At 47.6% G+C, this 26,952-nt stretch overlaps 1 protein-coding gene and 1 long non-coding RNA gene across 3 annotated transcripts; both read left to right on the top strand.

The window, feature by feature from the left end:
- On the top strand, window positions 1–26,678 carry DCTD (dCMP deaminase). 2 transcript variants are annotated; one of them, XM_006046931.4, is made up of 6 exons: window positions 1–19; window positions 2,633–2,747; window positions 3,104–3,239; window positions 21,504–21,620; window positions 22,968–23,064; window positions 25,364–26,678. In XM_006046931.4, the coding sequence occupies exons 2-6, from the start codon at window positions 2,640–2,642 to the stop codon at window positions 25,440–25,442; spliced, it is 537 nt and encodes a 178-aa protein (XP_006046993.1). In that variant the 5' UTR covers window positions 1–19; window positions 2,633–2,639; the 3' UTR covers window positions 25,443–26,678. The 2 variants fall into 2 exon arrangements, with proteins under 2 accessions (XP_006046993.1, XP_025136199.1); XM_025280414.3 differs by lacking the exon at window positions 1–19 and adding an exon at window positions 522–628.
- LOC123332495 lies at window positions 7,433–11,546 on the top strand. The gene is made up of 2 exons (XR_006549266.2): window positions 7,433–7,924; window positions 10,648–11,546. It is a non-coding gene; the product is annotated as an uncharacterized LOC123332495 (long non-coding RNA).
- Window positions 26,679–26,952: the final 274 nt, after the last annotated feature.

The following is a 26,952-nucleotide window of genomic DNA, read 5'->3' on the forward strand; positions in this document are numbered from 1 at the left end:
TTCCTTCCTGCCCCTCTCGGTTTGATTGCTATAGACTCTTTCGGGTCTCTTACGCTCATAGTTTCTATCTATCACATTGCTTTATAGCGAGAGCTTTAAGTAGCTGACGGTAGATCCAAGCGGTGGTGGTGGTGGGGAAACACCCCAAACCTGCACCATCAACAACAAAAACTACCCTCAGATCCAGAGTTCCGAAAAAAAAGCAGCGGTTGTCTTGAAGTCGGAGCCCGCGGGGGGGGAGCGGCTGCCGGTGGTCCCTCGGGAGGACCCAGGGAGGCGGGGCGACCGCGCAGGTCGCAGCCACCGGATCAAAGTCACGGCGAACCCCAAACCACACCCCCCACAACAAAGTGGGGACATGGGCCCCGGGAGGGGTCGTTCCCGCGCCGGGCCCAGAGGCCGCGGCCGGACTTTCGGGTGGGCTGGCCGGGCTCCCAGCGTGCCGGGACGCGGAGGCGCCCGCGACCCCACCCGGGACCCCTCCCCGGCCGCGCGCCCGCCCAGGCCTCCGCCGCCTTCCGGCCGCGCGGCGGGCCCGCCCCCTCGGCCGACTTCCTCCCCGGGCGCGCGGCGGGACGGCGGCGGCGGCGGTGGCGGCGGGACGGCGGGGACGGGCGCTGGCCTGCAGGTCGCCGGCCGGGGCCGGAGGGGGCAGGAGGGGGCGCGGGGGCGGCGGTGCGGGCCACGTGGTGCGGCCGGGGCGCGCTGAGCCCCGGGGACGCCCCCTCCCGGTTACACCTGCTGCCGGGGGAACGCGTGCGGGGTCGGCGGCGCTCGGTGCTTTTCGCGGCGGGCCCCGCGGCCTCCGAGACGCCTTCTCCCTGCCGCGGGAGCCGAGGGCGCGCGCCGGGGAAATCTGGAAGTCACTTCCAGCGGCCACGTGTGCAGCGGGGCGGCGGGCTCCTGCCTGGAATTGGGGCGGGAGGAGGGCGGGTTGTGACCCTGCCGGTTGACCAGCGGCATCACCCCGGACCTGTGGTCCTCTTGTGCTTCTGCACCGGCGGCGAACGGTAGACCAAATCGGGGTATTAAGTTACCCTCTCCTTCACGTCTTCGTCTTCTTGTTTGGCAAGCACTCATCCCGGGGCCCCCGCAGCAAGTTTGGGTGCTAACCCTTAAACTTTGAATGAACCAGTTTGGGGACGTCCCCGGTGGCTCAGTGGTAAGGGGATGTCCCCGGTGGCTCAGTGGTAAGGAGTCCGCCTGCCAATGCAGGAGACACGGGTTCGATCCCTAGGTGGGGAAGGATCCCCTGGAGAAGGAAATGGCAAGCCGCTCCAGTATTCTTGCCTGGGAAATCCCATGGACAGAGGAGCTTGGAGCCCAGGAGCCCACGAGCCCACGAGGTTGCAAAGAGTCGGAGGTGACTGAGCGACTGGCGACTAAACAAATCGGATGGTTCCCAGTGGATGGTACCCAGTTGTAGGCACCCTCTGGCGCTGGTCCTAGCTGTAACGTCACAGCTGGATCCCGAAGCCGAGCTGCCGGGAAATGCTCACCTTTCTTAAGCCCAGATGCCTAGGCTTTCTCCAGACTCACTGAAGTCGGTTCCTGTGTTGCTCTGCTTCTTTGCTCTTGTTTTCTTCTCCCTTGAAAGGGCCCCTCCCCCTTACTGGCAGTTTTTGCTCACTTTAGGGGCTCTGTCCCCGTTGTAGAGACAGTTCCTTCCCCTGAGTGTAGTCCAGTGTTACTGAAATCTTGCCATAATCATAGCAAGAGTCTAAATAGTTTCTCTTCGTTTGAGTCACTGCTCTGGGTGGATAATTTCTGTCCCATCTGGGGAAACTAAGGGAAGGGAAAGGCGAGGGATACAGGAATATCACAGCTAGGACGGAGTCATGTGGAATCCTTCTGGCGTGGATAGTAATCCCACCTGATTTAGGGCAAGTTACATAAGTTCTTTGAGTCTCTGTTAGAGGGGTGTGAGTTACCTTAACTCAGAAGAAGCCTTCATTGAGTTGATGTGTACAACCTTTAAGAGTATCTGAAATAGATTAGGGTAGATCGGTCTTCCTGGGTGGCCCTATTGGTAAGAAATGCGCCTGCCAATGCAGGAGAGATAAGAGACATGGGTTCGATCCCTGAGTTGGGAAGATCCCCTGGAGAAGGAAATGATAACCCACTCCAGTGTTCTTGCCTAGAGAATCCCCATGGTCAGAGGAGCCTGGCGGGTTACAGTCCATAGTCACAAAGAGTTGGACACAACTGGAGTGACTTAGTGTGCAGGCAGGGTAGATTAGATGGTCAAAAAATGTTCTCTCTTCCCCTGCCTTCTTGTGCTGACATCATTTGATAAGGGAGAGAGGTGAAAGATGAGAATGATTTGTAGTTTAGGCATGTGTAGTAACTTCCAAAAAAAAAAAAAAACCTATGAGAAAGTAGTAAATAGATATAATATTTGGGAAGATGCAGCTGCACAGGCAAACTTTTGAAATAGTTAACTTAATTTTTTTTTTTCTTAAGACCACAGAATGTCCAGGGTTAATGTGCTCTGATGTCTGATTGATAAATGTCAATAGAAATTGTTTTAAGTTTGGAGAGCCAAAGCTGATGTGTGCTTGGGTCGAATTGGAAAGCAGATTGACCAAAATGTGTTTGTCGACTGCTGTTTTGTTGTGTGTTTGCCTTCTAGACCCAGCATGAGTGAAGTTCCCTGCAGAAAACGTGATGACTATCTTGAATGGCCTGAGTATTTCATGGCGGTGGCCTTCTTATCAGCACAGAGGAGCAAAGATCCAAATTCCCAGGTAAGCGATTTCTGCAGGAGAATGTTTGGACACTGGCAGACAGACACGGAGATGCCCACGAGTGAGCAAATTACAAAAGCAAGAGGCTCCGTGGACCCCTGCCAACTTAGAAAAGCAGGGTCAATCTACTGTCTTTTGCACAGCATTCCTGCCTGCTCACATTCTCCTGTGAGAGAGTAAATTGTCACACACCCCTGTTTACTGCCTCTCGTACCCCAAGGAGACAGAGCTCTCGGCCCCTCCAGAGGCTGCCTGCCCATTCTGGAGCTCCGCAGGCCTCTGGTCTCATTTGCTGCCTCTGCAGTGGCAGACCGGCCCCTCGAAGTCATCAAGCCTTTGGGCCTGTTTCCCTGCAGGTCGGTGCCTGCATCGTGAATGCAGAAAACAAAATCGTGGGCATCGGATACAACGGGATGCCAAATGGGTGCAGTGATGACCTCTTGCCTTGGAGGAGGACAGCAGAGAACATCCTGGATACCAAGTACCCTTACGGTAGGGCACGTTGTGTGTTCTATCCTGCTCGTGGCATGGCCTCGGTGAGGGCTTACCAGGGATGGTCAGAAAGCATCATCTTCCTTTCCAGTTAAGAAAACAAATCTTATTGAACTAGCCCAGCTTCCCACCCCCTTCCCTTAAATTCCAAAGGGAACCAAGGAGTGGAGGCGTGGCGGTGGCTAGGCTGGGCAGCGTTGCAGGTGGCGGGTGTCTCTGCAGAGTGCCGCAGCCCTGGGGGCGGCGACTGTGAAGTGGGCACGGTGGCCCCTGCCTTTTGTGTCTTGGCGACTCATGAACGGAGCCAGTTAACCAAGTACCAGCCTGGGCTTCGTTCTGATGAGGAGCAGCATGTATTTCCACCTACCGAGGACCTGTGGCTCAGGTTCACCTCTGGGAGGCAGGACACAAGCTGTGAGCTGGGCATTGGGCGAGGGAGGACGCGGTCACCTCCTCCTGTTCTCTGGGGCGCTGCGCTGCCAGGGTGGATGGGGGTCAGACCACAAGCCAGATGCATGGAGCCGACCCTGGGCCTGGCCGTTTCTGGTTTTTATCGTTAAATTAGGGAAGGATGCTTGTGGCCCATCTGGGCCCCAGGGAGACTCCCTTCAGAGAGATAAGCTGGGAGGGCCCAGCAAAGCATCGTTTTCTTCCTTGAATTCCCTGGAGAATATGCAGCTAATGCTGGGAAGAGGTGCCTTGGGCTTCATATGCTGCTGAATTTCTTTTAAGGCGTGGACCTGTGTTTATGAACAGACCGCCTCTGCTGGGAGTAACGTAGATGGGGACCACCCGGATGGGAAAGATGTGCTTGCGGGAAACGAGTGCAGGCAGGCAGTGAGTTCAGGTGTGATGTGAGCCCTTTCTGTTAAAGTTGGCTCTTGCCTGTGAGGTTTTCCTCTGGAGTTTTTCCTCATGAAGAGCTCCAAGTCTCCGTTTAGCCGAATTTACGTATTTTTTACTAATGTTCCTGGACCTTAATCATGTTAAATACGCCCCATAATTTTCGTCTAAGCTGCTTCAGGGCAAGAAGAAAAACGTACCCGGAGGTGGAGAAGGAATTGAGGAATGAGACTGGGGAGAACTACGGAACACTCTGGGTTCTCAGGGAATCAGACACAGTTTGGTGCTGCAGGGGGTTTCATAGTCGGGTTAGTTCATTTCACTCCCACCCCCCTGGAGGAGTAGAAAGGGCAGGGTCCCAGGGAAAAGAGGGTAAAACTGCCTTCTCTGCCTCAGCTGAGAGGAGTGAAGCGTGGGAAAGATGGGCCTACGTGTTTTAGAAGCTTTTGGTCTTCTTGCTTGTCATTCTGTGTGCTTTCAATAAGAAAGAAGGGAAATGGTTCGTTGTTTGTAGGCGCATGCAAAGGTGATTTCTCATGGGACAGTCCAAGGTCCCATATAAAGATCACAGAAATGAGTCAGTGAATTCAGAGTCCGTGCTGAAGGGTGTGAGTACCCCAGCCCTTATTCACTGAGTCGGGACAGTGCTGAATTCCCGATAGAGGGATTCTTGGGAGGTGTCTCTGGTGCTGAGGCTGGTTACACAAAGAGATGCTAGTGGTCGCATGGGAGTAGAGGGGTCCTCATGGGTTACTGAGCTCAGTTACTCATGAGCTCAGCTTACTCATAATAAGCTCAGTTACTTCCTAAAATGCAGATTCTTTTTTTCCATTTTATAACTTAAAAAAATTAATGACAAAGTAAGTGACCGTGTCTGGAATTGTGTGGGCTTGACCTGGTGGACAGACTGCTATTTCACGGAGGGTAGACAATGTGTCCATCCCTAAAAAGGAGCTGTAGAGATGATCTAGATTCTAGACCACTGATTTCCTACTTCTTCTGATTATGTAGTGAAGGACAGAGGAGCCTGGCATGCTGCAGTCCACGGGGTCACAAAGAGTCAGACGCGACTCAGCAACTGAAGGACAACAACTGATTATATGGGACCCTCTTTTTAAATGTCAAAAAAACTTCCAAGACCCCTTTATAATGCTAGTTACACTATGACTAACCTCATGGGTTACTCCCAGTGCGACCTGTGCCTCTTTCAATCACCGGGAGCCCCAGGCACATTTCTGGCAGTGACCTAGAAAGCCCAAGGCTTTGCAACACACTTACTGCCCCCTGCCCCCGACTCCCCACTTCCAGAACCTCTCCAGTAGCTGATTGTGTTTGTTCTGAGACACTTGCCTTTTGTCCAAGTTCAGAGCTCCTTTCCAGGAGGAATTGGAAAGAAAGAACCCATACAGGCATTTGTCCAGCTTCTCTGATTGCTTTTTATTGAATGCTTGCTGAGTTTCAGAGCACTGGTTGTCTGTCTGCATTATTTTTTACTATTCATGTGATACCTCTAGGTTTTCGAAGCTCTTTGCCCCTTACTTATCAATTATTCATTTGTACATGGAGCTGTGTTAGAATGTAGACCGTTTTCTTTCAGGAGAGTGAGCTTGTAATTCGATGTACCATAAAAGTCGGAGAAGGTATTAAATGGTTTTTAAGAGGCATTTAGTATTACTACCATCATAATACAGGCGGAGATGGACTTTAAGTCTAAATAACTATGGCTGGAAACCATACACTCAGTTCGCATCTTTTTAAGGGTTTTTGGGCCACAGAAAAGTAAATGTTTAGGTAGCCTTGGATGTAATAGAAATGCTTGGTGATAATTGACTAAACTGCAGATTCTTTTTTTCCATTTTATGACTTAAAAAAATTAATGACAAAATAAATGACAGTGTCTGAAATTGTGTGGGATTAACCTCGTAGACTGCTATTTCAGGAACGATAGACAATGTGTCCATCCCTGTAAAGGAGCTGTAGAGATGATCTAGATTCTAGACCACTGATTTCCTAGTTCTTCTGATTATGTAGTGAAGGACAGAGGAGCCTGGCATGCTGCAGTCCATGGGGTCACAAAGAGTCAGACACGACTCAGCAACTGAAGGACAACAACTGATTATATGGGACCCTCTTTTAAATGTCAAAAAAAAAACAAAAAAAAAACCCTTCCAAGACCCCTGTATAATGCTAGTTAAACTATTAGTATCTTTTTTAAAAAGTTGAGGTGTAATTGACATACACACTTACATTAGTGGCAAGTATATGACATGATGATTCATACATACCGATATTTGATAATGTTTACAGAAAACTGTTTTTTCATATGAGGACTTATAAGATCTCTTAGCAACTTTCAAGTGTGCAGTACAGTGGTATTAACTGCAGTCACCATGCTGTACACCACAGCCTCAGGACTTATTTTATAACTGAAAGTTTGTACCTTTGACCCCCTTTGCCTGTTTCTCTGCCCCACCTCCCGCCTCTGGCAACCATCCATCTGTGTACCTGTGACCTTGTTTTTATTTTTTCGATTCCACATATAAGTGAGGTCATGCTTTTTGGTAGTATCTTTTGAGTCAGAAAATCCATGATGACAAAGAGTTGTTTATCAGTAATACTTTGCATTAATCTGAACGTTACTGCACAGCATTTGCACATGTTTGGGAAAAGTATACGTAAGTGCTGGATGCCTGTTTGCCAGTCTGTGGTCCTGTACCCCTGGAAGAACCTCACTGGTGCCTGGGGTTCATGCCCACAGGGTCTTAGCTGCCCACATCATTCATGGTTAGGAATCTGCAGGCCCAGAAACGTCAGGTAACTAATACAACGCCACACAGGTGGGTGACATCATCTAACGCTGGGGCTGGTGCTCTGTGTTCCCTGCAGGGAGGCACCGGAGTTCAGCTTTGCCGAAATGGGTGGATCGAGGCACGGCAGACCTCCCATTTTTGTCTTCTCTCTATGCACTTGAACAAACAGAGATTTCCATGAAATGACCTGCCAGAGGTGGAATGCTCAGGTGGTTGGTGGCCTGTGCCTAGGACGGGGTAGGAAGCCATATACACCTGGCCTGCCTTCACATTGCTGCAAAGGGGAGCTTGGGAATTGTGTGAGTTTAAGCTTACCAGTAAATTATACAACTTAGTAATTCTCCTTGTTAATGCTGTAAATTTGGAAGTCACTAGTCTTGATTGCGGAGAAGGCAGTGGCACCCCACTCTAGTACTCTTGCCTGGAAAATCCCATGGATGGAGGAGCCTGGAAGGCTGCAGTCCATGGGGTCGCTGAGGGTCGGACATGACCGAGCGACTTCACTTTCACTTTTCACTTTCATGCATTGGAGAAGGAAATGGCAGCCCACTCCAGTGTTCTTGCCTGGAGAATCCCAGGGACGGGGGAGCCTGGTGGGCTGCCGTCTCTGGGGTCGCACAGAGTCGAACATGACTGAAGTGACTTAGCAGTAGCAGCAGTCTTGATTGACACTTTGTGGACAGGAGGTAAGCACAGAATACATGTGTCAGAATAGGAAGACTGGGCTTCCTCTGGGCCAGGTCTCTGGAGAGGCATTTTTAAAGGGTGTTTCTGTTCTTCCAGGCTTAGGATCAAAACTTCAGGAAATGATTTGACGATAATGTAGTATTAATACGGAAAATGAAAATTCCCCCTGCCAAGGAAACTGCATTTTATCTCATCTCTTTCCCGAAAAATCCAAAAGATAGTATGATGTCAGTTAACTGTGTCAGGAAGAAATCAGCATTATTATAGTGACAACTTTTCACATGAATGACAATGGAAAAAAAACAAAAAAAACCCAGGAAGGAGCAGATTTATCTAATTTACCAGGTAAAAACCTTTGGAAGGCTTTGATTTTCATGAGGGGGTGGTTGCTAACCCCAGGATGAAGAATTCAGCTGACATTTTCCATTCGTTTCTCTTTGTGGAATTCATCAGAGTGAAGCACATTTAATCAAAATACCAATTTTATAAAATGGAGGTGAAATACTTGTGGTAATGCAGAGATCGCTCTTTCTGTGGGTTTTCATAAGCGATTTTGATGACATGGTTTACAGACCGAGTGTTGGCGTGAAATCAGCTTCTTTCTTTCTCAGGAGCTGTTGTTAAACTTCATGTTTGTAAAGGAGCTCCCCATGCACATCAAGCTTGCCTGGATTTTCCTGCCATGCTGGTTCCCATGGGAGAAGGGATTCATGGGGAAGCACATGCCTTTGCTTGGCCTCCTCTTCCCATCCCGGTCAGTCACGAAGCCAGGATTGCTTTGCCTGTTGCTTTGCCCTTTCATCATGGAAGGGACCATAGTCTTGATGTCCCAAGAGGGTGGGTAGCCTTGTTCTCTGATGCATCAGCTAAACATGGCGATGTGGGGCTTTTTCCAGAGTCAGTTCGTATTTCTGCAGAAAAACTCTAAAAAGGGTATAATGCTGGGAAGGAAAGTACTGGAATTAATTAAGGCAAGAGTTGAACATGGCAGCTTGAAACAGTTTTGCCAGTATGTGGCAGTTCTTTCAATTTTATATTTAAATGTAATCTTTATTTTTCAGATTTAGCATATTGTTAAGCATGCATAGATGTCATTTTCGTGATTTCCTTAGCCATTTACCTTACCCCCTTGAACACTGACATTTTCCTGACTGCCACGCATGTGATATATTTCTTTGACATCCAAAAGGTTAGTCTTGAGAAACTAATTTATCAAGAACTTAGGAGGCTGATCCTCCTTAAGCTGTGGCTTCCTCACAACTTGTAGGAGCTTCTTAGTAATTAAGATCAAATTTGTTCCCTCAGCTGGTTGAAACTGAATGCCCTCTGGTTCTGTTAGGCAGATCCATGGATTTGATGACTTGCTGTTTCTTTTCCTGCAGAATTCTAATTTCACTGGTGGCAGCCCCCAACCCCCTCTCCCCTGCCCTGGCCATCCGGCACTTGTATCCTGACAGTGGGTCTAATTAGGGACTTTATACAAAATAACTAGTGTAATCAATGGAAAACCTTGGAGCAAGTTTACAGTAAAGAAATAAAGGAGATCGTTTTTATGAAAAGAGAGGCAAACTTGGGTTTCAACCATGTACTGTCTTAGACAAACAGGGAAACACAACGGCTTATGTATGAGGCTCTCCCTGAAATTCAACCAGCTTAACATAAGTGTATTTCATTTTCAGGTATAAATGTTTATAAACATTTATAAACAGTCCTTAGGAAAGAACAAATCATGATTTTATTCATTTATTTGACTTTTATCTGTACACTTTTTAAAAGTTTTTTGATGTGGACCATTTTTAAAGTCTTTATTGAATTTGTTGCATACAATTTGTTACAATAGTGCTTCTGTTTTTATGTTTTTTTGTGAGATCTTAGCTTCTCAACTAGGGGTTGAACCTGCACTCCCTGCAGTGATAGGCTAAGTCTAAACCACAGGACTGCCAGGGAAGTCTCATTACCTATACATTTTAATCTATAGATTCAGAGCTAATTATTTTCAAAGAGCAGGAGATTACTATTTCACCATGAGTATCTAGAAAGGATGTGTAGTAACAATGCATACGAATACCTGGCTCTGTGGAGGCAATGTAGGAACAGCTCAAATGCTCATCTATGGGATCAAACCTACCCATGAAAATACACTTACTGGCCTTCGCTTATAAAGAGTCTGTTTACTTCATGGAAGTTTATAATAAAACTTAAAACAACTCAAGGTTAGTGATTTCCAAATTGATGACCAGGAAGCAGGCTAAAGTTTGTACTGTCTCTAAATAAAAGGTTTGCTGAGAGATTAATAGCCTCTGTAAAACTTCAGGGCCATGTTCAGCCTCGTTTAGGTTGTGTCAAGTGTGTCAGCCCATTAATTATCTGAATGATAAATATAACTTCTTTAATGCTACATTGATAAGCTTTTGCTTAGAAACTCTGTGTGACCAGGCAGTGTGCTGACAGAGAGCAGCTGACTCCGATGACCCTTGGGGTCTTTATCCATCTATTCTGTGTCAGTTATGCTGATTTCGTTTCCTCTGTTCTGAAACTGGCTTGAATTGTTAAGGTTTTGTTTTGAGTTTTTTTTCCATCCAGAGTCCATCTTTTGTAAGCTGTGTTAATGCTGTCACTGATACATATCTTCTCCCAGAAATACACACCAAAATTTGGTTCCTAGAGATTTTTGCAAATATTTATATTGTTTTTTGGCTTCTGCTTCTTAAGGGACTATGGTTTTATATTTGGATAGGACTGTGCAAACCTTGAATATGCATACTGGCTAAGAAAAGCTGCGCATGCTGAAGATGACAGTTATCAGGTTCACACGAGAGAATCCTCCTAGATTGACCGTCCAGAGCCTGGGCTCCGGGTGTGGTGTGTGTAAACCCCAGGGATTGTGGGGCTGTCAGATATACAACTTGACTTTCACATCCCAATATCTCTATGAAATAAGTGATTACTGAGGACTCCGCCAGTTCTAGACTTCTCCAGAAAAATTAAACAATATAGCTTTGATTGTGTTCAATCAGGGTACAGTTTCTCTGCTTAGGGTTTTTTTTTTTTTTTTTTTTTTTTTTAAGGCATTCTGGAAGCATCTGGGGTGAGAGCTACTGCAAACGGCTGCCGATGGCAGCAACACAGAAGGAATATGCATCTGTGCGTGTGGACAAATTAATATAGAACAGGCTTTATACCTTCCCCTCCTTCCAGCGATTCAAATCTGCTCCAGTTCTGAGATGTATGAACCAGATGGAGATGGTACACACAGGCAGGAGGGGACAGTTGAAGAGTGTTTCATCCACAAACAGATGAGAAAAAGGTTGGTGGACAGCAATGAAGAAGACCCCACGTGGGCGTGCATGCTTGAGTTGCTCAGTCGTGTCCAGCTCTTTGTGACCCCATGGACAGTAGCCTGCCAGGCTCCTCTGTCCATGGAATTCTCCAGGCATGAACACTGGAGTGGGTTGCCCTTTCCTCCTCCAGCCCATCTGTAAGTACAAGGAAATATATGAAGAGAGGAGACATGCTTAGTCAAGAGGTGATTCTAAGACCAAACAGAAAGAAAGGACTGGGGAGTCCTCTGTGAGTCAGTCCATCTGGTGGTGTTTATTGAAACACGGATGCTGGCCCGGCTTCAGGAAATCCCATGATAAATGGAGAATTTGGGGATTAGAACGTGCCCGTCTTCTCCCTGCTCTGACCATCTGATGCACAGGTCCTGGCCAGTTAGTGGAGGTGTAAATTTCATCTCTGTGCTTCTTTCAAATGATAGATGCCATAGTAACTTTAAAATATTGAATAAGATAACCGAGCATGAATTTTTAAATTCTGCAATTAAAAGACTTTGTTCAAAATGCCATTAATTTTGAGTTTAGGTGGGAAAGAGAAGCAGAATTCCTCTGAGTCCTTTTTCCTTCTGCAAGTGAATTATAACTTTTTAGAAAGTGAAATAAATACTAATGAGCCCTGTATTCTTGTATCACTTTGAGTGGTCTGTTGCTGAGTTCTTGAGGCTTCTTGCTTCCTTTTTTAAAAATTGTAACTGTATTTTATAGTACATGATGTCTTCCCGGGTATGTTCACCTGTAGCTGTTCATTTACTCAGCAAATACTTACGGGAGATCTCTGATACGTATTCTATGCTAGGCACTCAACAGCAGTAAATAATGACCATGGCCTCTGTGTTCAAGCAGCTTGCAGACTAGTAGTAGAGCAGGTAGCTTGGACTGGGATAAACAGATGTTGCTGAATGTTCTTTTTGAGGAAGTGAGTATTACCTGGAGATCTGAAGGATTCATTAGACCCCATCAGGTAAGGATGGGCGGGTGCTGGGGGATGGGAAGAGCTCTGGTCCCATGACCTAGGTCTGGGGTCAGAGCCAGGGAAATCTGGAGCGGTGAGGTTGGAGGCATCTGTGGGAGCTCCCACGGAGGGTGTGAGGTCTGTAGGCTGGGTATGAGAGCAGAGGGTGATGTCTGCGTGGCCTGTTGGCCTGGGGTGACTTCATGGGGATGGGTGAGGTGATGCAGGGAGAGCACGCAGAGGCCGGACCCTGGCCGCGTCCCCTGAGCGCCACGGGTGCAGAGGCTGATGGAAGCGGAAGGGGCTGCAGGGAAGGACTGTGACGTGAGGGAGCACGCGGAACAGTGTTTCCAGAAGGAGCAAGGGGTGGCCATGCCAAAGGCTGCCGAGAGGTCCAGGGAGGTGGGAAAATGCCCATTCGGTTCAGCACTGCGGGGTCATGCCCCCACTGCAGAGAGCAGCTCCAGGCAGCAGGGAGGGTTGAAGGTACACTGGAGGCAGGTGGAGGGCGCACAGCAGGTGAGGCAGTGGGCAGAGCGGATGGAGATTCTGGGAAGAGAGCAGGATGATGGCCATCTGTGGGACTGGGGCGCGGCAAGGGAGAGGTTTATGTTGTCCGACCAAGGGGAAGGTCTGGTGTCTGTCTGTCTGCTTTTGCAGCACATAGTTGCTTACAGATGGGAATACTCCAGGAGAGAGAGAGAGATTGATGAGGGATGTGAGAGGGCTGGTCCCCAAGCTCATCGCTTAGTCATGGGGGAGGATGTTGTGTGGGGACAGAGCCCATGACAGCCGACCTTCGGTTCCTGGAGTTACAGGTAGGGACTTAATTTTCTTGGGCTCCAAAATCACTGTGGACAGTAACTGCAGCCATGAAATTAAAAGATGCTTGCTCTTTGGAAGAAAACCTATGACTAACCTAGACAGTGTTAGAGACATCACTCTGCCAACAAAGGTCCATATAGTCCAGGCTATATTGTTTTTCCAGCAGCCATGTATGGATGTGAGAGTTGGACTATAAAGAGGGCTGAGTGCTGAAGAATTGATGCTTTTGAATTGTGGTGTTGGAAAAGACTCTTGAGAGTCCCTTGGACTGCAAGGAGATCAAACCAGTCCATCCTAAAGGAAATCAATCCTGAATATTCACTGGAAGGACTGATGTTGAAGCTGAAGCTTCAATCCTTTGGCCATCTTTGATGTGAAGAGCTGAGTCACTGGAAAAGACCCCAATTCTGGGAAAGACTGAAGGTGGGAGGAGAAGGGGAAGGAAGAGGATGAGATGGTTGGATGGCATCGCTGATTCAGTGACCATGAGTTTGCGTAAGCTCCAGGAGATAGTGAAGGACAGGGAAGTCTGGCTTGCTGCAGTCCATGGGGTCACAAAGAGTCGGACACGACTGAGCGACTGAACAACAACAGCAATGTGATCAATTGCCTATTTCGGTGAAGGATGGGGGAGGTCACAGCGGAAAGGGGAGGGAGGAGGCGCAGGAGTGGCATGGACACTGGGGAGGAGGAAGAGGCGTGGTTGTGTCGGGAGGGGGCTGAGAGCTGCCCGGGAAGTGTAGGGCAGGGACAGGAGCTTGGGTCTCACCCGGGAATCTCGAATTATCAGTTCAGCCCCCTTTCCTCCGGCCGAGTTGGGATCAGCATGTCGCCCGAGGAGGCATGCCTGATGGAGCTGGGGTCAGGTAGAACCCATGTCCTGACTCCCGGTCCAGTGCCCACTGGTCAGTCCCAGTTCACCCTTAAAAGCCGTTAACCCTGGAGGGGAGCGGGGGAGCTTGACTGTTCGCATCACGATGCTGTCCAATGGTGGTGCGCCTCCCCCTTTCAGCATCAGACGAGTCTGCGTCGCACGTGCACGGTGAGAAGGGAGCTGGGCACGGCTCACCCCGCGGTGAAGTGCAGTGTTTCCAGCTCCTCCTCCCTCTGACCTGATTGTGTGCCCTTAGCACACAGGGAGGCAGCGTAATTAGAGTTCCGGGGGCTGTGTTATCAGTAATGGAAACACCACAGTCAGAAGTCTCCTTAGCCCTAAGCACTACCATTGGGGCTAAGTGGCTCCCCTGGGTGCCTGAGCTGCTCGCCAGCAGCCTCAGCAAGAGGGTGGGGGCAGGGGACGGGGACCAGGGCAGGGGACGGAGGGGGAAGAGATGTTTCCCTTCCTGCCCACCCCGCTGAGCAGCTGGGGGCCGCAGGGTCTCAGGTGGGCAGCGACGGGTCTCGGGAGGGGTCAGCAGGCGCCGACGTTTACCAAGTCCACCTTTGGGGCTGCACACATTGCGTGCATGGCGGGTCTCAGAGGCAGGTCCCTTTCTTTCAGTTTCATAGGCCAGGAGGCTGAGCTTCACAGGATGCAGAGGGTCATAGAACTCGAAGGTTGTGGTGGGGGGAAGGGTCCCTGAGAAGGGGGCTCAGACGGTAAAGAATCTGCCTGTAGTGCAGGAGACCTGGGTTCGATGCCTGGATCGGGAAGATCCCCCTGGAGGAGGAAATGGCAACCCACTCCAATATTCTTGCCTGGAGAGTTCCATGGATAGAGGAGCCTGGGGGCTCCTATATTTCATGAGATCGTAGAGTTGGACACAACTGAGCGATCAACACTTTCTTATAAAGAAGTGATGTAACTGTGGGTTTCTAAGTTGGTTCTCCCTTTCCCCTATCCACCTTAACCTCCAGTCCATTAAAACTCTGATAACGAATCCAGTTGCTACTTCGCAGATGTGGGAACTTCTCGGACGGGAGATGAGACACAAGAGTGATGAGGAGTGATGTTGTTGAGAGCCAAATTGTAGCTATGTTTGCTGTGGATTTGGGGGATAATGGACAGTTTATAACCTTTGTGGGGGTGCCGGGGGTGGTCAGGCAGAGAGGGATTCACTTTTTGTTTTTGTTTTTTACTTTTTCTTTTGTATTGGAGTATAGCCGATTAACAATGTTGTAATGGTCTCAGGTGGACCGTGGCGGGCCTCAGCCTTGCATACACATGTATCCATTCTCCCCTAAACTCCCCTCCCATCCAGGCTGGCACATCGCATTGAGCAGAGTTCCCTGTGCTGTCCAGTAGGTCCTTGTTGGTGCCCCGTTTTAAATACAGCAGTGTGAACCTGTCCAAGGGAGGGCTTCACCTTGCAGGCTCCCCTACTGTTCAATTACTGACTTGAAGGACGGGTCCTTTGGAGGCTGGTGGTGATGGATGAAGCCCTGTCAGGATATCCTTCAATAATTAAGAAACAGGTAGTGGAAATTCCGTCTTAACTCCTGAAGCAGGGAAGCGGCCCCTGCATGGATCTGTTGGAGAAGTGGACACATGCCAACCCCTCAGCGGAAGCCCCCCGTCAGGTGTCCAAGGGGGTCAGCGGGTGCTTCTGCTCCAAGAGACGGACCCGGGTGAACCCCTCGCTTCCCTCTATGACTCCAGCAGTGAAAACACAGACCCTGCTTTCCAGAAGGAATGCCAAAAAAGCTCTGCCATCAGAAGAGAAGTGGAGTATCATGAAAGAATCAACACTGAGTTGTTTTTTTTTTTTTAATACACGGATCAACCTTGAACTCCGGCACCCTGTTTTGTGTCAGTTATTAATTGCAGGGTGAAGCTTCCCACCTATTTCCGGCCCCGAGTGCACCCTTCTTGGCTCCGAGTCCTGACCCTCTGTCTCGGCAGCGAGACAGACTGTCCCTACTTTGATCCTGGGTGGCCTCACCACCCCCAAGAAATGTCACGGCCATCAGTCAGGGGCCCAGGAGTGTCCCCGGAGACGCCGAGGCCTGTCCAATACAGCCTGGGGAGCGCTGGCAGAAGGTGGGGCGGGCCAGGCTGAGTTCAACAGGTGCCCTGCGTCTGGACTGTTCACTCGCCCGGACACTGCTTGCTCACCAGCCTGTCCCGCTTTCTAGGTCAGCCTCAGCAGAATAGCCCTCAGGCCCTCGAAAGTCATTTTCTTCAAGTAAAATCCTGTACTACTAACGAGAAGGAATCTTAAATAACCTGGAGAGTTTAACCAGAATAGAAACTTCATTTTCCTGACCCCAAATTATATCAGGCCCTGGTAGCTCCCCTCACGTCCTAGCAGCCACGTGATGATCAGTTTGGGCTAGAATCACATTATTAAATTATTTGTGCGGCAATTAGCAGTTGTTTAGCCTTTATTCTGAGGCTTCTTCTTTTTTTTTAAAAAACCTATTTAAGTAAACCTTAATAATGCTACTGTCTAAAATAGATATTGTATTAGTCTTACATCAAACGAGATGAAAGTTAAATCTAGAAAATGTTGAGTCTCTTAAATCTAACGAAGGATGGAATATATCCTGTTAATTTGTCAAACTTCCAGAGAAACGCCTACATGAGACAGTAAGGATTAATCAAGCCCTAGTAAGAGGGAATTTGAAAAATACAGTTTTCTAATTATACAGTCTCTTCTCAGTGGGCCAAGGTTAATGCGTTCTGAATTCTGACAGTCAGTAATATAAAAGAAAAAAGACCAAAGCATATGAATTGTCTTATAATTACCTGAAACAGAGGTTCTCCTTCTAGCAATCAAGAACTTTTGGAAGCATCAATCTGTTATTTTCAGCATTTGATTCTTTTCCTTTTTAACAGTGTTGAGAATCAGTGAAGGTTTCTGTGTCACTGTTTGTGGTTAACAAATATACATATAGTATTTGGAGACTTCTTTTGCTTATTGCTCAGCCATAGGTGAGTAATTCTAGGTAAACAGAAAATGAGTCTTCTTGTGTGTAACAATTTAACTGTCTTCTGAATACTTCCTAGACATTGTGTCTCTTTGGAATACTTGGTCCTGATTCCCACAGTGAATGTGGAAACCAGGCTCCTCTTGAGATGAGTAACAGAACCATCCTCCTTGCTTGGTTTTTGTGCTCAGGCCTGTTTGTAGTTCCAGCTGAAGCTCTTCCTAAGCTACATCACAGAAACACTAACACTCAAAAAGATAAAGGCACCCTTTAACTTGGTGTCATCAGATACCTGCAGAGTGCTTATCATAGTGGACTCTGCCCCCCCACCCCCAAAGAAGAAGCCTGCGGAGAATATGGGAAATTGGGGTTAGAAATGTAGATTTCAGGGTTTTACAAATAGATCTGCTCTCTGAGAATCTATGAATGGATGAATTCTCAAAGTCGACCATTGTGGGAAGAAACCCAAAGAGCAGGATTGCATCCTTGGGAAATGCCCAGAAACCTGAGAGCAGGGCAGAGACCCACAGAGATAGGGTCTGGTGATGCTGAGAGGGCTGCTGGCGGGAGAGGGGTCGAGAATCAGGGGCCAGGAGAGCAGGGAACCCAGAGGTTGAAGCCAGAAAGGGACTGGATTCAGGTAAGGAGGAGGCTGCCTGGCGGGGTGTGGGCGCAGCCTCTTCTATGCATCTCTCCGCAATGATAATCACTTTGGGAGCTTGGAATTGGCCCCCAGGGAGTATTTCTAGCACAGAAATTGGCAGATTGAAGTTTCAGCTTCAGCGTCAGTCCTTCCAAAGAATATTCAGGACTGATTTCCTTTAGGATTGACTGGTTTGATCTCTTTGCAGTCCAAGGGACATGTATATAACCCTAGGGCTTAGCTTTTTTTTTTTTTTAATAGTTGGTTATATACATGTCCCTTGGACTGCAAAGAGATCAAACCAGTCAATCCTAAAGGAAATCAGTCCTGAATATTCTTTGGAAGGACTGACGCTGAAGCTGAAACTCCAATCACTTTGGCCACCTGATGCAAAGAACTGACTCATTTGAAAAGACCCTGATGCTGGGAAAGATTGAAGGCAGCAGGGAGAAGGGGACGACAGAGGATGAGTTGGTTGGATGGCATCACTGACTCAATGGACGTGAGTTTGAGCAAGCTCTGGGAGTTGGTGATGGACAGGGAAGCCTGGCGTGCTGCAGTCCATGGGCTGCAAAGAGTCGGACACAACTGAGCAACTGAACTGAACTGTATACATGCAGTGGCATGTTACAGAGGTCAACAGGTTTCCATGAACTAGTATTTCTTAAACTTTGTACATGGCGACCCAGCAAATAAAGGTTATACCCAGAACAGTTTTTAGGAGCTTACTTAACTTTGCCAGGGCAGTTTTGGAGGGGAAGTGAGGGTCAGGGCCACTGAGACTGGAGGCGGCAGAGCTAAGAGGTCAGCCAGGCTAGGGAGACTTTCAGACCCGGGGACCCAGGCTGATAGCACAGGGGGGCTGAGTGTCAGGCGCTTCCAGGGGCGGGGATGGGGGGCTTCTCCCCTCAACCTTCAGAGGCAGGCTTGAGACGCAGGTGTTAGAGTTCAGTGGCTGGGGCAGGTGTTGGATGCATCTGCAATTGGAGGGGTGCACGGGTTAGCAAGGGCAGCGAAGCGTGGGTGGGTTTCGCTTTTGTCTTGTCTGGTTTTGAACATGCAGGATGGTGGATTGTGACTTGTTCCTTTACTCACGTGTGCCCAGCGCTCAGCCGCTTAAATGCCTGGGAGACCTCTTGTTTCTCTAACAAGAAGCTCTGTATTCTCCATTCTGTGATTTTTGTAGTTAGGAGACAGGAAGTCTGTTTTATAGTCCTGTGTATTACTTCTATAAACTACCCTTGATACAGGGATGTCGGATGCCACCCAAGAGAATCTGTTTCATGTGATAATTTTCGTTAATGAGTCCAGACATAATGTTAAATTTTGCCCCAAACTGCCTCCAGTGAATTAGAGGAAGATAGTTTCAATGTGACTGTTTTTAAGAAAGGCAAAATAAGACTATATCCTAGTGTTTCCTAACAGATTCAGAAACTGCAGTTCTGAATATTAATACCAGCACCATCAAAAACCAGTCATTAGAGGGGAAAGCATATTTTTGATATTTGAATTTAAGAGGACCTTCTGTATTTTCCCCAATGTCCCCATCAATAATTGGAATCTGAATTCCCTCCTTTATTCATTCAGTAAATATTTAACACCCGTTATGTTCATGGCATAACACTGGGCTCTGGGGGAGTTACGGAGAACCTGAAAGGCTGGGCTCTGCCCTCAAGGGGGAAGTAAAAGAAACAATTACATCTAATTGTTTTTAACACTGAGCAGTGTTAATACCAGCTAGGGAACATCTTGGTCACCCAGGAGGGAAATGAGGCTAACGGGGCCCCTCCCAGGCCAGTGCCCTGAGAGCCCTGAGCGTCCCCCCACCCCGGGGTTTACAGCACAGAGCCTCGGGGAGCCAGGCTCCAGTCCCTCTGCAGTCAGCGAGGATTGTTCTCTGACTGGCTGTGATCTGATGAAACACAGCTTTTTTTTTCCCCTTTAGAATTTCTTAACAATGCCAGAGACTGTTCATTTCCACATGCGGCTAAATCGTGGTTATTCATAGGCTAAAATGAGGGCCCCTCAACATCTCCCGAGAGGCCCTTGGTCAGCTTTCTGCCTGCAGCCTGAGAGGCCCTTGGTCAGCTTTCTGCCCGCAGCATGGCAGAGCTGCTGCGGGGTTTGCAGGGACACAGCACGTCCCCCGAAAACTGGAGACCTGGGGAGGAAGTGGAGCAGGGTCTGTATCTTGTCTGAGCCAGAGTAAAAGTGCATTGATTAAAAAAAAAGTGCATTGACCAAGCGAGCATGCCCTGGCTCGAATACATGAGAGTCATGAGTTCAGGCCTCTCTTGTTTTAAGGCCTTGTAGACCGAGAGAAAAACAGAGATCATAAGAGCTCTTATTCAGAGCTTATTCAGGGTCTTACTGAGGACTGTAGCCCAGGATTCAGCCTCTCAGGTCGGTCAGAGGAGCAGCTCAGAAGAGATAGCTAGGGAAGTCTGTGTATACATGATTTGCCTAAGGAGTTTGTGCCATCAATATAAGCCAGTCGCGAGAAACAGGTATCTCAGTTAATGAGTTTAGTGCTTTCCTAAGTCCTGAATATTTATTGGAAGGACTGATGCTGAAGCTGGAACTCCAATACTTTGGCCACTGAAAACGAAGAACCGACTCACTGGAAAAGACCCTGATGCTGGGAAAGATTGAAGGCAGGGGGAGAAGGGGATGACAGAGGATGAGATGGTTGGATGGCATCACCAATTCAATGGACATGAGTTTGAGTAAACTCCAGGAGTTGGTGATGGACAGGGAGGCCTGGCTGTGCTGCAGTCCATGGGGTTGCAAAGAGACGGACATGACTGAGTGACTGAACTGAACTGAACTGAAGATTCATGAATCCGGGTTCATCAAAATATTTTCTTGGAATCGGTACCTGATTTTTTCCTGAAAGATATCTCTAACTGTCTAAGGGCCTGTTCTGCCTGCTTTCCCAGAGCCCAGAGTGCCTGCGCCTGTGCTGTGTCCTGAATTCCTTTCAGGGTGCACAGCAGGTCAGGGACTGCAGTGGCTGCTGACCTGATCTTGTAGAACTGGTTGGTAAGCAGCATTTTTAGTTTTACAGCCTCAATGCTCCTGGAAGAAGGTGCTCAGGGTAGAAGGTGGATGAGTTGGAAACGGAGGGGGAGATCTTGGAAGGCCCTATATTAAGAATTAGGACTTTTGTATGATTTGGACCAGGGCCAGATGGTAATTCATTCAATAAACATTTATCTAGCACTGGTGTGCCTGGAATGTGTTAGCCCCCCCTGCAGATACGAGAGGATTCTATAAGGCAGTGTTTCCTCAATGTGTCTGCAGAGAGAATCTCAAAAATTCCAAAGCCCTGACCATACCCCAGCCCATCACAGTGTCCAGGTGTGGGACACAGACGTGGGTGTGTCCTCCCTGGGGGATTCCAACGGGGCAGACAAGTCTGCAAATCACAACCACAAGAACAATTTTAGATAATGCAGCCAGAGACTTAAGTGATGTTATTAGAAAGCAATACAGCAGCCTGACAAAACAGGTCTAGGACTCTGGCGTAGAGCCCAGTGGGGAAGGATTCTAGCTCCTTCCCAGGACTGCCCTGTGGGTTAGGTGATGGGAACAGCTCGCCAAGTAGCTGGGAAGATGGGTGGGCTGCAACAGGTGCAGGACAGGAAGGAGGGGGCCTCCTTAACCCTGGACTCAGTCAAGCCTGGGGATGCCCTTAGATCACCGACTGGGGTCACTGACCTGTATAGCAAGAACTCGACTTTCCATGGTCGTTAAGCGGATGGATGTTTTTCTCTCTGGTAACAAACTGCTGGTTATCCGCTGATCTTTTTCTTGGGGGTGTGTGAACTGAGAACCATATGGTGCAGCAGATCCCCGGGGACAGAAATGCTTAGCTTCACTTCCTGATTCTCTTGCTCTTAAAATTGCTCTCTGCCCTTTTAATGGCTAGGGCAAATATCCCCGCGTGTGCTTATCAACACACAAATGGTGCGCAGTTCCATCCCCAGGGTCTCGTGGAGCCGTGAGCTCTTGCTCTGTGTGGGGTGGGCGAAGACACTTGACCTTGGCCCCTCCTGGCTGCTCTAGGTGCCAACAGGCCCAGGGCTGCTGCAGTCAACAGTTTCGCTGCTCATCACCAACCCATCAGTCCAGGCAGCGCTTGTTTTTCAGTAGTTTCCATCTCTAATCAATTTTTGAAAAATCGAGTCTATCGTCTTCGTGATTTCAGAGGGGCAAGCGGAATGCCTCAACACTATCAGCAAATTCTTCACGAGCTTGCAGTCTTAAGGTTTTCTTTCTCCTTCAAATCTGCAGTGTGCCATGCCGAGCTGAATGCCATTATGAACAAAAACTCAGCAGACGTGAAAGGCTGTACCATGTACGTCGCCTTGTTCCCGTGTAATGAATGTGCTAAGCTCATCATCCAGGCAGGTAGGACCCGGGCCGTCCCATTTGTTGCGTTTGCATCTCTGCCTGCTCAATGCAGATGTGTTTGATCTTAAATCGCTATTGTTTAGATCTAAATTAATTGCACTATCAACTTTGCAAGGTATTTTCTGTGTTTTATTTTTGAACAGTGCCAGGTATTCTAAGACTAATTGCATCCTCTGTGATTCTTAGCATGTTTTTAATTTAGTTTGCAACTTCTTAAACTGCAAGCTGCCAAAAAAAACAACACAGGCGTTGCATATAATTACTGTCAAGTTACCATTTTCTGACATATTGTGCATAGATTAGAGGGGAGGGAGAGAAGTGAACTTCTGTCAGAAATAAGGTCAGCTGGGAGTCTCTATATGAAATTTTAATTTGTCTCTAATATATGGTAGATACTTGGGACATAAACATCTTTCTACATATAAACGTCGTTAAGGCTCAAATGGTCCAACTTCAGGTTTTTCTCACGTTACGGTTACCATAAATCTGCACCATTGTGTGCTGAATATTTCACCTTTTTCAAACTGTCACATCTCAGATTCAGCTACACTTTATCTCCATAAAGCTCTCGGCTTGAGATTTAAAGACTTACAATGTTAGCCAGATATGTGCTTTAACGGGGCTGTTTATCACAAGCCCATGGATCTCTGAGCAGAAGGGGTCTGGGGGGTTCAGGATCGAGAGTCTCCGTTAAGGAACGTCGTGGGCGTCCTCATTGGCGGCACACCATCCTCTGCGAGTTTTCCTCGCCATCCTCAAGCACAGAGGTGACGGCGGGTGTGTGGAAGAGCAGCTTCCGAGGCTGGTGGAGGAGTGGGTGACGTGTCACATGCCCTCCAGACTCTTGGCCCTCATGCTTGAACCGCCCAGTGAGACAGGGAAGGAAACCAGATGGGCCCTTTGTCTTGGACCGGTCTGCTGGCTTGAACTGGTCTGCAGAGTTTTTACTTGGCAGCACGCTGGCCCACGTCTTTGATGGTGCCAGCCTTCTCTACCACCCCCACTAGCTTCTTGAGTTAAGGAGTCATTGCCTTGTGAAAAAAAGAAGATTTGATTGCCTGCAGTAAAGAAAATTTGTTAATCGGATCAAGGCTTGACTATTTGACATGTTTCCACTTTGCATTTATTAAAAAAAAAATCCATAAAGACTGGAGGGCAGATGACATATCATCCGTCCGCTGCTGTGTTTGACAGCAGCAGACACAGGTGTCAGTAACTGGACGGCGTGTGCTGGTCCACTCAGGAAGCGCGACTCGTCAGACTCGCCCGGGGCTCCTGTCCGCATGCCTGTTGCAGAGTCTCTGCGTGCCCATAATGAGATTTCTTCCATCGTCGCCTTTTAAGGTATAAAAGAAGTTATCTTCATGTCTGATAAATACCACGACAGCAATGAGACAACAGCTGCGAGGCTCCTGTTTGAAATGGCCGGGGTCTCCTTCAGGTGAGTGGGAACCACTGGGGGAGAAGGCCTTGGGAAAAGCCTGATGAAGACTGCACGTTTGACCTTGTCTGCTGTTTGATTTCTGCCTGGGAGGCCTGACTGCCACACTTGGGAGCCTCTTTTATTTTTTTAATTGAAGCGTAGTTGACTTACAATGCTGTGCTAATTTCTGCTGTACAGCAAAGTGATTCAGTTATACATATATATATATATATATATACACACACACTTTTTTTTTTTTAATATTCCTTTATGGTTTATCATAGGATACTCACTATGGTTCTCTGTGCTACACAGTAGGACCTTGTTGTTTATTCATTCCATACATGAAAGCTTACATCTGTGAACCCCAACCTCCCACTCCGTCTCTCCCCCAGCGCCATCGCCCTTGGCAACCACAAGACTGTGCTATATGTTTGTGAATCTGTTTCTCTTTCATAGATATCTGTGTCATATTTTAGGTTGCACATAGAAGTGATACCATATGGTATTTGTCTTTCTCTTTTCTGACTTCTGGCACATAGTTTGATCGTCTCTGGTTGCATCCGTGTGGCATCATTTCATTCTTTTCTATGGCCGAGTAGTACTCCACTGTGTATGTCTACCCCATCTTCTCTATTCGTTCACCTGTTGATGGACATTTAGGCTGCTTCCATGTGCTGCCTGCTGTGAATAGTCCTGCTGTGAACATAGGGGTATGTGTATCTTTTGGGGGTTAGAGTTTTGTCCAGATACAGGAAGCACCTTTCTAAATATGATGAGTTTCGGCTCTAAAGATTATCCTCAGGGTCGATTTTAATGGGTGGTGACAGAAGTATTGGAAGATGGTGTAATGATTACACTTTAATATTAATGGCTTCCCAGGGCTTGAACTAATTATTCTGGTAGTGACAAATTTTAAAATTCACACGTTTTATTATATTAACATTAAATCTTTCTAAATTTTGCAGATGTAACATAACAACTCTGGCATAAAAAAAATTTAAGGTGCAAGTAACCTGCTAGGTTGGAACGCTGGGACTTCTTTTTACAGGAATAGTTTAAGTTGGGATTTAAAGTTGTTGATATTTGTATGCTTTTCTTTGCTATGCACATATTGGGAGGTACATGTTACTTGCAAGTCAGTCCAACCACCTTTGGTTTCTGGTAGAAACTTCTTTTAGACTGAAAACTCTTGAAGATGTTCCTTTATAGTATCTGTGGTCCACAACTGGGGTCCTTATAATCGGTAACATGGCTAACTTTTTGGATTCTTTAGGGATGTAGGTTATGTAATGAATCTCTTGGACTATTGTGCCTTATGAGAAACAAATTATTTACAAGTAGTAAAGAGTCTGTCTGGGTTGGGAAGATCCCCTGGAGGAGGGCATGGCAGCCCACTCCAGTATCTTGCCTGGAGAATGCCATGGACAGAGGAACCTGGCGGGCTATAATCCATGGGGTCGCACTGTAGGACATGGCTGAAGCACCTAAATAAGCAGCAGCAGCAGCAGCAGCAAAGAATCTGTCTGCCAATGTGGGAGACACAGGTTTGATCCCTAGGTTGAGAACATCCCCTGGAGAAGAAAATGGCAACCCTCTTCAGTATTCTTGCCTGGAGAATTCCTTGGACAGAGGAGCCTGGCCAGCTATAGTCCATGGGGTTGCAAAAGAATCAGATACGACTTAGCTACTAAACAACAATAATTAGATATTTACTGTTTACTGATGTTTTAAAGAATATGTTTAGTCCTCAAGTATGTTCTTTTTACCTTTTTGAGAAGATACATTAATGAGTAAAAAAAAAAAATCTTGAGTTTATTTTACTTCTGCATTTATAGAACATGATTTTTAAAATGACTCTTCATTAGAGCTGGCTGGCTTTGGCTATGCACAAGAGCAAAAGAAAATGTACTTTTTTTTTTTTTTTTTTTTTGCTTTAGAGCAATTGCAGCTTGGCTGCAGAAATTTCCTAAGCAATAAGATAAATCTGGTGGGGAAACTAGTCATTGGATATCATGCCGTGCAGCTAAGTTGTTAGAAATCCTCTGATTCCCCAGTAATTCATGAACTCAGCCAGTTGACGAACACACAAACCAAGCCACCCCATGCCTCTTTTTTTGTCTTTAGTCTTTTCCTGTCCGTGTTTCTCTCGGTATGGTGCACTCTAATTGGCTCCTATAGAGACAAAATATCAAGTGAATCCCAGGGAATTTTTTTTTTTCCCTCCCTGCAGAAAATGTAGGTTAAGCCAAAGTAAACAAATGGCTCTAACTCCTCACTGGATAATGTCTTTCTATGTTTTGTTTCTTAACTTTAGGAAATTCACACCAAAGTGCAGCCAGATTGTCATTGACTTTGATTCAATTAACAGCAGACCAAGTCAGAAGCTGCAGTGAGCGCCATCTCATTAAATCTCCCGAAGATTGGGATTATCCTCTTTTAAGAAGCTGCTAATGGTTCTCATCTTGAAGTTACACATAACTTTTTAATAGCCTGGACGGCCAAAGTCGACATCTAAAGAGTATAAACCTCAAGTCTTCCCTACTCCCTCTCCAGTCTCATGGAATCTGCATCTGTTGAAACTCTTGATTTAGGGTTTAAAGTAAAGGCGTCGCCCCCTCCGGTCTCCGGTCTCCGGTCTCCGGTCTCCTCCGGTCTCTGGTCTCCTCCAGTCTCCGGTCTCCTCAGTCTCCGGTCTCCTGGTTCACCGGTGGCTCTGCAGAAGGGGGTCAGCCGTGTGTCATCCACTGTTTTACAGCCACTCTTCAACACCACATGTGCTGGCAACAAACATAATTGTGGTTGTGTTCCTTCCGGGATGAGCAGACACCCTGAACTGAACATCTGGCCTCGGGGAGAAGAGACCCATAGGACAGTAGCATTTAGGCATTTGCTCTGGAGAGTTGAGGCACGCCCCCACCCACCCAGAAATCCTGCAGGGGGTGCACCTCCATCCTGACGGGTGATGAACGTCGCTGAGGCAGGGGGTTCTTTCTCCACTTCTGAGGTCCTGCCACCCCCAGGGTGGTGGCACCCTGTCCCTCTAGGGGCTGGGGACCCCTGTTGTTCCAGCTTCTCACTCTTGGTTTGTGGGGGATGCGGAGCTCTTACTTTAGCATCTCGGAGTAACGAGTTGCTCCTGGAGGAGGCAGCGTCTCCCTGCCTCGCCCCAGGTCCACACCCTGCTGGATGGTGGGTTGTATGGGTGGAAGGGTGGGCATGCACCTGCCGCCCCGCGTGCCACCAGGGTCCATTTCCAAGGCTGCCCTCTTCTTGCCTATCAGTGAAATGGGAGCAGGTTTCCGTTTTGTCCAGGTCTGTGGGTGACGCGAGCTCCCATGTGCGCCTGGCGCCCTGCCTTCATCATCGACATGAATCTCACCTTCCTAATCACCGCCGTTTGGGGAATGGGTCACAGCGCACCTTGTCTTTAATCTCATTTAATTCTTATTAAGTGCGCTCAGTACCTTTGTTGAGAAAATGGTTTCTTTATCCTAAAGATTATGACCGTTTTAAAAGACTCTCCTCTTTTTATGAGTTTTTATTTTGTCTCTGAGGTTGTGCACTCCAGATTCTGGGGCATTTGTAATTTGGCTCCTTGCCAACATTATTAAAATCATATTAGAATCCAACACGCTGAGGTATGTTCATTTTTATATTATAATGATGTGATCAACTCTGTTTCTCTCGTCTCCGGGTTGTCTGTGAAGCACACTGCATGTATTTTATTTTATTTATTTATTTTTTTCCATCTAGCGTAACCTGGCAGACAACATAAAAACCTGACCATAATGCATTATCTGAACCCCAGGAAACTCTTGGGAGAAAACTCCCACAGGTGGTGGTGGTGGTGGTTTAGTCTCTAAGTCATGTCCAACTCTTGCGACCCCATGGACAGAGAAGCCT

This window comes from Bubalus bubalis, chromosome 1 (genome assembly GCF_019923935.1).
Source record: "Bubalus bubalis isolate 160015118507 breed Murrah chromosome 1, NDDB_SH_1, whole genome shotgun sequence".
NCBI lineage: Eukaryota > Metazoa > Chordata > Mammalia > Artiodactyla > Bovidae > Bubalus > Bubalus bubalis.

What these genes read in the sequence shown, in the direction of transcription:
- DCTD (XM_006046931.4), top strand. Translation starts at nt 2,640, where the DNA reads ATGAGTGAAGTTCCCTGCAGAAAACGTGATGACTATCTTGAATGGCCT. An exon ending in GGATACCAAGTACCCTTACG is followed by an intron (nt 3,240 to 21,503) that starts GTAGGGCACGTT and finishes TCAAATCTGCAG; the next exon opens with TGTGCCATGCCGAGCTGAAT. An exon ending in TAAGCTCATCATCCAGGCAG is followed by an intron (nt 21,621 to 22,967) that starts GTAGGACCCGGG and finishes TCGCCTTTTAAG; the next exon opens with GTATAAAAGAAGTTATCTTC.